Genomic DNA, 12,634 nt, shown 5'->3' on the forward strand with positions numbered 1-12,634 from the left:
GGTTTTGACACCTTTACGTTGCCAATATTGAAATTTGTGGTACAAAATTGACGCAACGAAGCACACTATGATTGAAATGAAAACCAACCAGATATGCATGTTCTTAATTTGCCCAACCAAATTCGGAAATCGACTGATACAGACTAAGTATATAAGGCATACCATATAAGCAAAATATAAAAACAAGTAAAAAGGCGTTAAGTTCGGCCGGGCCGAACTTTGGATACCCACCACCTCGGGTATATATGTAAACCACCTTTCATCAAAATTCGGTGAAAATTTCATACCTTATGACCCATATCAGATATATCAAAACATGTTCCGATTTGGACCAAATACTAATAAGTACAGTAGCTATATCTAAAAATTAACCGATCTGAACCATATACGACACGGATGTTGAAAAGCCTAACATAAGTTACTATGTAAAATTTTAGTGAAATTGGATTATAAATGCGCTTTTTATGGGGCAAAGACTTTAAATCGAGAGATCGGTCTACATGGCAGCTATATTCAAATCTGGATCGATCTGGGCAAAATTGAAGAAGGACGTCGAAGAGCCTAACTAAACTCACTGTCTCAAATTTCTGCGACATCGGACAATAAATGCGTCTTTATGGCCCCAAAACCTAAAACCTAGATATCGGTCTATATGGCAGCTATATCTAAATTTGGACCGATCTGTGCGATATTGCAGATGTATGTCAATGGGCTAAACTTAACTCACTGTCCCAAATTTCGGCGACATCGGACAATAAATGAGCATTTTATGGGCCCAAAACCTTAAATCAAGAAATCGGTCTATATAGCAGCTATATCCAAATCTGAACCGATCTGGGCCAAATTGAAGAAAGATGTCGAGGGGCCTAACGCAACTCACTGTCCCAAATTTCAGCAAAATCGGGTAATAAATGTGGCTTTTATGGGCCTAACACCATAAATCGGAGGATCGGTCTATATGGCAGCTATATCCAAATCTGAACCGATCTGAGCCAAATTGACAAAGGATTTCGAAGGGCCTAACACAACTCACTGTCCCGAATTTCAGTGGAATCGGATAAAAGATGTGGCTTTTATGGCCCTTAGACCCTAAATCGGAGGGTCGGTCTATATGGCAGCTATATCCAAATCTGAACCGATCTGAGTCAAATTGACGAAGGATGTCGAAGGGCTTAACAAAACTCACTGTACCAAATTTCAGCAAAATCGGGTAATAAATGTGGCTTTTATGGGCCTAACACCCTAAATCGGCGGATCGGTCTATATGGCAGCTATATCCAAATCTGAACCGATCTGGGCCAAATTGACAAAGGATGTCGAAGGGCCTAACACAACTCACTGTCCCGAATTTCAGTGGAATCGGATAAAAGATGTGGCTTTTATGGCCCTTAGACCCTAAATCGGAGGGTCGGTCTATATGGCAGCTATATCCAAATCTGGACCGATCTGAGCCAAATTGACGAATGATGTCGAAGGGCCTAACAAAACTCACTGTCCCAAGTTTCAGCAAAATCGGATAATAAATGTGGCTTTTATGGGCCTAAGACCCTAAATCGGCGGATCGGTCTATATGGGGGCTATATCAAGATATAGTCCGATATAGCCCATCTTCGAACTTAACCTGCTTATGGACAAAAAAAGAATCTGTGCAAAATTTCAGCTCAATATCTCAATTTTTAAAGACTGTAGCGTGATTTCAACAGACAGACGGACAGACGGACGGACATGCCTAGATCGTCTTAGATTTTTACGCTGATCAAGAATATATATACTTTATAGGGTCGGAAAGGGATATTTCGATGTGTTGCAAACGGAATGACAAAATGAATATACCCCCATCCTTCGGTGGTGGGTATAAAAATTCAACAATGCATTTAGCCATAAAGGCCAAATGTGATGTTTGAAGTTTTAGCTTTATCGGTATGAGCAAATAAATTAGTTGATGCATGTTCCGAATTTAAAAATATGGCTTAATTTCTCTTATTTAAAAGCAAAAAAAATTTTTTGAAAAAAAATTTTTATGGTAATTATCTTAGAATGTCTTTGGAGTGAGTAATTAAACAAATAATAAGTAAAAGTTCGACTGGGCCGAATATTACATACCCTTTACCATGGATCGCATTTGTCAAGTGTTTCTTCCTTCTAGAGGCTCAAGAACTTTAATCGGCAGATTGGTTTATATCAGAACTACATCAGATTGTAAACCGATTTAGACCATACTTGGCGCGTAATTGCGCCCCCTAGCGGCTCAAGAGGTGAAGAACCGAGATCGGCATATATGGGAGTTATACCACACACTCGGCACAGTTGTTGATGGTCAAACCAAAGCACTTCATGTAAATTTTCAGCCATACCGGATAATAATAGCGCCCTCTAGAGGCTCACGAAGTCAAGATCCGAGATCGACTAATGTGGGAGCAATATTAGGTTATAAACCGATTTAAGCACAAAACTTAGCACAGTTGTTAGAAGTTGAAACAAAACATTTCATGCAAGTTTTCTGCCAAATCGGATAATAATTGCGCCCTCTAGCGGCTCAAGAAGTCAAAATCGGAAATAGTTTTATATGGGAGCTATATCAGGTTATGAACCGATTTAGGCCATATTTAGCAAAGTTGTTAGAAGTTAAAACAAAACACTTCATGCTAATTTTCAGCCAAACCGGATAATAATTGCGCCCTCTAGCGGCTCAAGAAATTTTATATGGGAGCTATATCAGGTTTTGAACCGATTTAAAACATACTTAGCGCAGTTGTTAAAAAAAGGTAAGAACAAAACACTTCATGCAAATTTTCGGATAATAATTGCGCCCTCTAGCGGCTCAAGAGGTGAAGATCCGAGATCGGTTTATATGGGATTTATATCACATACTCGGCATAGTTGTTGATGGTTAAACCAAAGCAATTCATGCAAATTTTCAGCCATACCGGATAATAATTGCGCCCTCTAGAGGCTCACGAGGTCAAGATACGAGATCGGTTTGTGTGGGAGCTATATCAGGTTATGAGCCGGTTTAGGACATACTTAGCGCAGTTGTTAGAAGTTGAAACAAAATATTTCATGCAAATTTTCTGCTAAATTGGATAATAATTGCGCCCTCTAGCGGCTCAAGAAGTCAAGATCTGAGATCGGTTTGTGTGGGAGCTATATCAGGTTATGAACCGATTTAGACCATATTTGGTACAGTTGTTGATTGTCAAGGTAATTGCGCCCTCTAACAGATCAAGAAAACAAGATCGGAAATCGGTTTATATAGGAGCTATATCAGGTTATGAACCAATTTGCCCCGTACTTGGCATATTTGTTGATGGTCAAACTGAAACTCTTCACTCAAAATTTCAGCCAAACCTGATATCAATTGAACCCTTTAAGGGGCTCAAGTACTAAAATCGAAAGATCGGTTTATATGGGAGCTGTATTAGGTTATTGACCGATTCAGATTATATTTGATACGTATATCATAGAAAAAGACGCTGTGCAAAATTTCAGCCAAATCGGATAAGAATTACGCCCTCTAGCGTGGGCTGTTTAAACTGGTTTTACCAAAAATATATAAGCTAAAAAATAACCCTTTATAATCAGAAGATCGGTTTATTTGGGAGCTATACCTGTTTATGGACCCATTCAGAGGGTGTGAATGACAGGTATGTTAGAGTCATAAAAAGGTCACCGTGCAAAATTTTGGCCATATCCTATAAGAGTTACGCCCTCTAAAGGTTCGAGTGGTATAATCGGGAAATCGGTTTATATGGGAGCCATATCCTTAAATGAACCGATATGGCCCATTTACAATCCCAACCGAACTACACTCATAGGAAGAATTTGTGCCAAATTTCAAGAGCCTAGCTTCACTCCTTCAAAAATCCAGACAGACGGACGGACAGATGAACGGACCAACAGACGGTCGGACAGAGAGACAGACGGGCGGACAAACAGACGAGCGGGTGAACAAACGGACGGACCGACAGACATATTTAGATCGACTTCAAATGTCATGGCGATCAAGAATATATTGGGTTGCCCAAAAAGTAATTGCGGATTTTTCATATAGTCGGCGTTGACAAATTTTTTTTTTCACAGCTTGTGACTCTGTAATTGCATTCTTCCTTCTGTCAGTTATCAGTTGTTACTTTTATTTGATTAAAGTTCATTCTAAGTTTTATTAAAAATGCATTTACTTTCTTTTAAAAAATCCGCAATTACTTTTTGGGCAACCCAATATATACTTTATGGAGTCTAAGACCAATATAACGATATGATACAAATAGTATGACGATATTAGTATACCCCCATCCAATGGTAGGGGTATAAAAAATATGTATAAAATTCGGCATTGCCAAACTTTGGATACCCAACAACGTCGATATATTCATCAACCTATTCTATTTCAACTCCGCTTCCATATCCATAGTTATATCCAAATATGACCTAGTCTGGATCATATTTCATTCAGGTGCCGAGAACTTGTATACAAGTCACAGATTCAGCAAAATTGGACAATATATCCGATTTTTACGAGATTAAGACCCTTAATTGAAAGAACAGCCTAAATAGCAGCTCTTTCTAAATATGGAATCAGATGAAGGGAGTCTTAAAACAACTCACTTTTTAAAATGTCAGCGAAATCTGACAATAAATGTGGCCTTTGTGGTCTAAAGATCCTAAATCGGCAGACCGATCTATGCAAATGCAAATTTGCCCATGAACATTTCATTAAGGAACTGGAGCAAACTTCTTACAAATCAATGAGTCCTGTCCTATTCAATTTTAAGCTCAATTATAAGGGATCTCTTTTTATAGCCGAGTCCGAATGGCGAGCTGAAAAGAGCGACACCTCTTTTGGGGAGAAGTTTTTACATGGCAATGCACTTTGCAAATGTCGCCAGCATTAAAAAGGGGGCTAGCGAAGCGGACCATAGTAGTGGATTTATAATAAAATATTGTAAGATGATTATAAAATCTTTAGTGGTGGGTATCCAAAGTTCGGCACGGTCGAACTTAACACGTTTTTATACCCACCACCACAGGATGGGGGTATACTTATCTAGTCATTCCGTTTGTAACACTTCGAAATACTGATCTGAGACCCCATAAAGATTCGATCTGGCCATGTCCATCCGTCCGTCCGTCTGTCGAAATTACGGCAGCGGTCGAACGCATAAGCTACCGGCTTGAAATTTTGCACAGATGCTTAATATTAATGTAGGTTGTTAGGGATTGCAAATGGGCCATATCGGTTCAGATTTGGATATACCTCCCATATAAACCGATCTCCCGATTTGACTTCTTGAGCCCCTGGAAGCCACAATTTTCATCCGATTTGGCTTACATTTTGCACATAGCGTTCTCTTATGAATTCTAACAGCTGTGTTAAGTAAGGCCTGAATCGGTCTATAACCTGATATAGCTGCCATATAAAACGAGCTGGGGTCATGACTTCTTTTGCCTCTACAGGGAGCAATTCCTATCCGATTTGGCTGAAATATTGCATGACGTATTTTGTTATGACTTCCAACAACTGTATTAAGAATGGTTCAAATCGGTCCATAACCTGATATGGACCATATAAACCGATCTGGGGTCTTGACTTCTTTTGCCTCTAGAGGACGCAATTATTATCAGATTTGGCTGAAATTTTGCATGAGGTGTTTTGCTATGACTTTCAATAACTGTGCTAAGAATAGTTCAAATCGGTCCATAACCTGATATAGCTGCCATATAAACCGATCTGGGGTCATGACTTATTTTGCCTCTACTGGGAGCAATTCCTATCCGATTTGGCTGAAATATTGCATGACGTATTTTGTTATGACTTCCAACAACTGTATTAAGAATGGTTCAAATCGGTCCATAACCTGATATGGACCATATAAACCGATCTGGGGTCTTGACTTCTTTTGCCTCTAGAGGACGCAATTATTATCAGATTTGGCTGAAATTTTGCATGGGGTGTTTTGCTATGACTTTCAATAACTGTGCTAAGAATAGTTCAAATCGGTCCATAACCTGATATAGCTGCCATATAAACCGATCTGGGGTCATGACTTATTTTGCCTCTACTGGGAGCAATTCCTATCCGATTTGGCTGAAATATTGCATGAGGTGTTTTGTTATGACTTTCAACAACTCTTTTAACAATGGTTCAAATCGGTCCCTAACCTGATATAGCTAACCCGATATACCTGCCATATAACCGATATATATGTATCGCCCGATTTGCACTTAAATTGCCATAGTAAGGACAATTTTCAAACGATCTGCACAAAATTTTGCACGGATTGTTCTGCTACTGATTTTAACATATTTGCAAAATTTTATCAAAATCGGTTGAGATTTAGATATAGCTCCCATATATATGTATCGCCCGATTTCCACTTAAATGGCCCTAGTAGCTACAATTTTCCACCGATGTGCACAAAATTGGGCACGGATTGTTCTGCTACTGATTTTAACATATTTACAAAATTTTATCAAAATCGGTTGAGATTTAGATATAGCTCCCATATATATGGGCCACTTAAATGGCCCTAGTAGCTACAATTTTCCACCGATGTGCACAAAATTTGGCATGGATTGTTTTGTTACTGATCTTTACATACTTGCAAAATTTCATCAAAATCCGTTCAGATTTAGATATAGCTCCCATATATATGTATCGCCCGATTTGCTCTTAAATGGCCCTACTAGCTAAAATTTTCAACCGATCTGCACAAAATTTGGCATAGATTACTTCGATACCGATTTTAACTTATTTGCAAAATTTCATCAAAATCGGTTCAGATTTAGATATAGCTCCCATATATATTTGTCGCCCGATTTTCACTTAAATGGCCCTAGTAGCTACAATTTTCAACCGATCTGCACAAAATTTGGCACGGATTTTTTTGCTACTGATCTTAACATATCTGCTGGATTTCATCAAAATCGGTTCAGATTTAGATATAGCTCTCATATACATATATATTTATATATTGCCCGAATTTATAATTGTAGGGTAGGTGTAGGGTATTATATAGTCGGCTCCGCCCGACTTTCGCCTTTCCTTACAGGTTTATTTTTACAATTTTTCTAACTTCTCCACCTTCAGCCAGATCTCATCCAAAACTCTGGTATTAAATACATGATCGGATATTTTAAATTTCTGAACAGTTTTTTCACAAACTGAAAATCTAAATTTCGACAACAGAGCCACAAGGCCCAAAATCATTTGCATTTGACCCATACGCATGCCAATACAATTTCTAGGACCTTCACCAAAACCCAAAAATGCCATGGGATGTCTGGAGGCTGCCTCGCTGGGATGAAAGTGTTGAGGGCGAAATTCCTGAGGACTTTCATAAAACCCCGGGTCATAGTGTATGCTTTGAAGTGGTATATAGATGGTGCATCCTTTTTCAAGGACAATGTTGGAGTTCTCAACACGATAGTCTTGGGTAACAGTGCGCTCCAAAAAGTTTAAAATGGGATAACGACGATTGGTTTCTGTAAAATGGGGAACTTTGAAATTTTTTTCTTAAATTTTTGTTTTTCTACAAACTACCTGCTATTACTTGCTCCAAGTAAGGCAATTTCATGCTAGCCTCATAGCTAAGCTCGTTATTGTGTTGTTTTAGAACTCCTAGAATTTCTTCTCTGACCTTGTCCTGTATGTGGGGATGATGGGCCAGTTCATATAAGACAAAGGCTATGGCCACAGCTCCTGATTCATGGCTAACCAGGAAAAATATAAACATTTGGGCAATCACCTCGTTATTGCTCATGCTAGGTTGCCCCTGGTTATGTCGCATCTCCAGTAGGAGATCAACCATATCATGTCTTTTAATACCACTTCTTTCTCGATCATTGAAAATTTGTTTTAAAAATCCCATAAAAAATAATTCAACTTCTTTGCCAAAAAGTCGTACCTCCATATCCAGAGCCTGTAGTAGTCCATAATAATTTAAGCCCAGCAATTGCTTAATCACACAATAATTGGTCCTTGCAGTGATTGTGGAAGCTATTCGGCCACTCTCATTTTGTTGGTCCCTCAGAGCGGAGTTCTCAAGGCCAAATAAACAATGGGTGATGGTATCCACTGTAAACAGAACACTCAGTTTATTGATGTGCACATTCTCCTGCAATTGCAAAGCCTCATCGAAGGCCTCTATCAGATTCTTGGCACACTTTTGAACGCTGTTGAACATGGATCTCATCTTTGCTGGTTTAAATAAGGTTCTCATGTTATTTCTCAAAGGTCTCCATCTTTCGGCTTCCCAAAAGAATATATTCGACATCAGCAAATCCTTATCATTGTGATAGGAGCCACGACTGGAAAAGTGGTCAAAATCCTTGGCCAAAATTTGTCTCACCAAGTCCAGATCGAGTATAAGGGCCACCGGTCGGGTGAAGACATAAAATCCCACCATCTTCTCTTTACCCTTGAAACGCTTGTAAAGTTCTTCCACTATGTTTGTGTGATGAATGCTTTGCAATTGAAAAAAATTACCCCAGATGCTATGGCTGCGGTATGTTTTAACACCTTTACGTTGCCAATATAGAAATTTGTGGTACAAAAATGCCCCCATCAAGGACATAACGATCAAAATGTAACCCAACCATGATAACATGGTTAATATTTTTCGCTCAACTGAACTCACAAATTGACTGATACAAACTAAACACATTAATTTATTAAACCAGGGTTATTATAAAATCGAACAATGCTTTTTTTTCATACCCACCACCATAGGATGAGGGTATATCAAACAAGCCATTCCGTTTGTAACACCAAGAAATATTGATCTGCGACCCCACAAAGTAAATGTGTTCTTGATCATCGTGCCATTCTTAGTCGATCTAGCCATGTTCGTCCGTCCGTCGCTACGTCTGTCGAAATCTCGATAGCAGTTCAACGAAAAAAAAATATCCGCCTAGTGATGATGATATCTTTCTAGTGATGTAGGACTTTATGAATTGCTAATGGGCCATATAGGTTCAAGTTTGGATTTAGCTCCCGTTTAAACTAATCTCCCGACTTGTCTTTTTGAGCCCATTAGAGCAGAACATTTTTGTCCGATATGGCTGAAACTTGGCACCAAGTGTTTTGCTATGACTTTCAAGAACTGTGCCAAGTACGGTACAAATCTCCCAAGAACCTGATAAGGATTCCATATAAACCGGTTTACCGATTTGATATCTTTAGCCCCTGGGGGCCGCAAATGTTATCCGATTTTGCTGAAATTTTGCACGGTGTATTTTGTAATGAATTTTAACAACTGTACCGAATACGGTCCAATTTGTTTACAACCTAATATAGCTTCAATATAAACCGATCTTACGCTTAGTAATTTCTATGGCCCCTAGAAACTGTAATTTGTGACTGAAAACTGAGTACTCCTGGGAATTTTTTTTTGCAGAATTCATGGTGGTGGATTCCCAAGATTCGGCCCGGCAGGACTCAACACAGTTTTATACCCACTACCATAGGATGGCGGTGTACTAATCTAGTCATTCCTTTTATAACACCTCGATATATTGATCGATATGTTGGGACCTCATAAAGTATGGGTTGCCCAAAAAGTAATTGCGGATTTTTCATATAGTCGGCGTTGACAAATTTTTTCACAGCTTTTGACTCTGTAATTGCATTCTTTCTTCTGTCATTTATCAGCTGTTACTTTTAGCTTGCTTTAGAAAAAAGTGTAAAGAAAGTATATTTGATTAAAGTTCATTCTAAGTTTTATTAAAAATGCATTTACTTTCTTTTAAAAAATCCGCAATTACTTTTTGGGCAACCCAACATATACATTCTGGATTGTCTCGTCATTCCGATTCGATCTAGCCATGTCCGTCTCTCCGTCCTTCTGTCGAAATCACGATAGCGGTCGAACGCGTAAAGCTAGTCGCTTGAAATTTTGCACAAATACTTAACATTCACTTAAGTCGTTAGAGATTGCAAATGGGCCATATCGGTTCAAATTTGGATATAGCTCCCATGTAAACCGATCTTCCGATTTGATTTCATGAGTTACTGGAAGTCGCAATTTTTCTCCGATTGGGCTGAAATTTTGAACGCAGTGTTCCGGTAGAACTTCCAACAACTGTGTCAAGTACCATCGAAATCGGTCAAGAACCTGATATGGCTCTCAAATAAGCCTATCTCCCGATTTGACTTCTTGAGCCCTTACAAGCCGCGATTTTTATCCGATTTGGCTGAAATTTTTGCACATAGTGTTCTGTTATGACACTCAACAACTGTGCTAAGTATTGCACAAATCGGTCAAGAACATGATATAGCTCCCATTTAAACCAATCTCCCGATTTGGCTTCTTGAACCACTTCTTGACCCCCATTTAAACCTATCCCCCAATTTGACTTCTTGAATCCTTACAAGCCGCGATTTTTATCCGATTTGGCTGAAATTTCGCACATAGTCTTCTGTTATGACTCTCAACAACAGTGCCAAGTACGGTCCAAATCGGTCAATAACCACATATAGCTCCCATATTTTCACAGAAACCATGGTGGTGGTTTCCCAAGATTCGGCCCGGCCGACCTCGGAACGCTTTTACTTGTTACTTGATTACTTTTACTTTGTCTATATAACTACTCGAAATAATTAATACTTCTAACAGATTGCAGAAACAATTTCATCAGTTAATTTGTCTTGTTTACAAGATAACAACTATTATTAAGAAGTAAAATGGCGGTAAGTTCGACCAGGCCGAACTTTGGATACCCTCCACCTCGGGTATATATGTAAACACCGTTTCGTCAAAATCCAGTGAAAAATGCATACCTTATGCCCCATAACAGCTATATCGAATTATGTTTCGATTTGGACCAAATACCAAAAAGTACTAGTCATTGTTCAATTGTGTATAACAAAACATTGGTCTTTTTAGTAGCTATATCTGAAAATATACCGGTCTGAACCATATACGACACGGATGTCGAAATGCCTAACAGAAGTCACTGTGTCATATTTCAGAGAAATTGCATTATAAATGCGCCATTTATGGGCCCAAAACCTTAAATCGAGAGATCGGTCTATATGGCAGCTATATCCCAATCTGAACCGATTTGTGCCAAATTGAAGAAGGATGCCGAAGGGCCTAACACAACACACTGTGCCAAATTTCAGCTAAATCGGATAATAAATGAGGCTTTTATGGGCCTAAGACCCTAAATCGGCGGATCGGTATATATGGCAGCTGTATCCCAATCTGAACCGATCTGGGCCAAATTGAAAACAGATCTTGAAGGGTCTAAGACAACTCACTGTTCCAAATTTCAGCACGATCGGATAATAAATGAGGCTTTTATGGGCCTAAGACCCTAAATCGGCGGATCGGTATATATGGCAGCTATATCCCAATCTGAACCGATCTGGGCCAATTTGAAAAAGGATGTTGAAGGGTCTAACAAAACTTACTATCCCAAATTTCAGGAAAATCGGATAATAAATGTGGCTTTTATGGGCTTAAGACCCTAAATCGGAGGATCGGTCTATATGGCAGCTATATCCAAATCTGGACCAATCTGGGCCAAAATGGTGAAGGATGTTGAAGAGCCTAACACAACTCACTCTCCCAAATTTTATCAAAATCGGATGATAAATGTGGCTTTTATGGGTCTAAGACCCCAAATCGGAGGATCGGTCTATATAGCAGCTATATCCAAATCTTGACGGATCTGGGCCAAATTGAAAAAAGATCTTGAATGGTCTAATACAACTCATTTTCCCAAAATTTTAGCAATATCGGTTAATAAATGTGGCTTTTATGGGCCTAAGACCCTAAATCGGCGGATCGGTCTATATGACAGCTATATTCCAATCTGAACCGATCTGGGCCAAATTGAAAACAGATCTTGAAGGGTCTAACACAACTCATTTTCCCAAAATTTCAGCTAAATCGGATAATAAATGTGACTTTTATGAGCCTAAGACCCTACATCGGCGGATTGGTCTATATGGGGGCTATATCAAGATATAGTCCGATATAGCCCATCTTCGAACTTAACCTGCTTATGGACAGAGAAAGAATCTGAGGAAGGTTTTAGTTCAATACCTCTATTTTTAAGACTGTAGCGTGATTTCAACAGACAGACGGACGGAGATGGCTAGATCGTCTTAGATTTTTACCCTAATCAAGAATATATATACCTTATAGGGTCAGAAATGGATATTTTGATGTATTTTAAACGGAATGACAGAATGAAGGTACCCCTATCCTTGGATGGTGGGTATAAAAACAAGTAACAGCGTGCTTAGTTCGGCCGGGCTGAATCTTATATACCCTCCACCCTGGATCGCATTTGTCAAGTTCTTGTTGTGGTATCACTTTTTAGGTAAACAAAGAATGCTAACCAAGAACTGTTATGCTGTTCGAGCTATGTCATGTTATAGACCGATTCGGACCATAAATGAATTGGGTGCTCAACATTGTAGAGGTCATTGTGTAATATTTCAGCCCATTTGGATAAGAATTGCACCTTGTGGGGGCTCAAGCAGCAAAATCGGCGGATCGGTTTACATGGGAGCTGTATTAGGCTATAGATCGGTTCAGACCACATTGGATACGTATGTTGAAGATAATGGGATAAGCTATTGTACAAAATTTCTTCTAAATCGGATAAGGATTGCGCTCTCATC

The 12,634-nt window shown here is 39.0% G+C and overlaps 1 protein-coding gene across 1 annotated transcript; it reads right to left on the reverse strand.

The window, feature by feature from the left end:
- Positions 1-7,057: 7,057 nt before the first annotated feature.
- Positions 7,058-8,606, reverse strand: LOC106093428 (probable cytochrome P450 6a13). Its single transcript, XM_013260480.2, has 2 exons — positions 7,541-8,606; positions 7,058-7,482 (listed from the first exon to the last, which is right to left on the reverse strand). The coding sequence occupies exons 1-2, from the start codon at positions 8,604-8,606 to the stop codon at positions 7,058-7,060; spliced, it is 1,491 nt and encodes a 496-aa protein (XP_013115934.2).
- Positions 8,607-12,634: the final 4,028 nt, after the last annotated feature.

This window comes from Stomoxys calcitrans, chromosome 3, assembly GCF_963082655.1.
Source record: "Stomoxys calcitrans chromosome 3, idStoCalc2.1, whole genome shotgun sequence".
In the NCBI taxonomy this organism is placed as follows: domain Eukaryota; kingdom Metazoa; phylum Arthropoda; class Insecta; order Diptera; family Muscidae; genus Stomoxys; species Stomoxys calcitrans.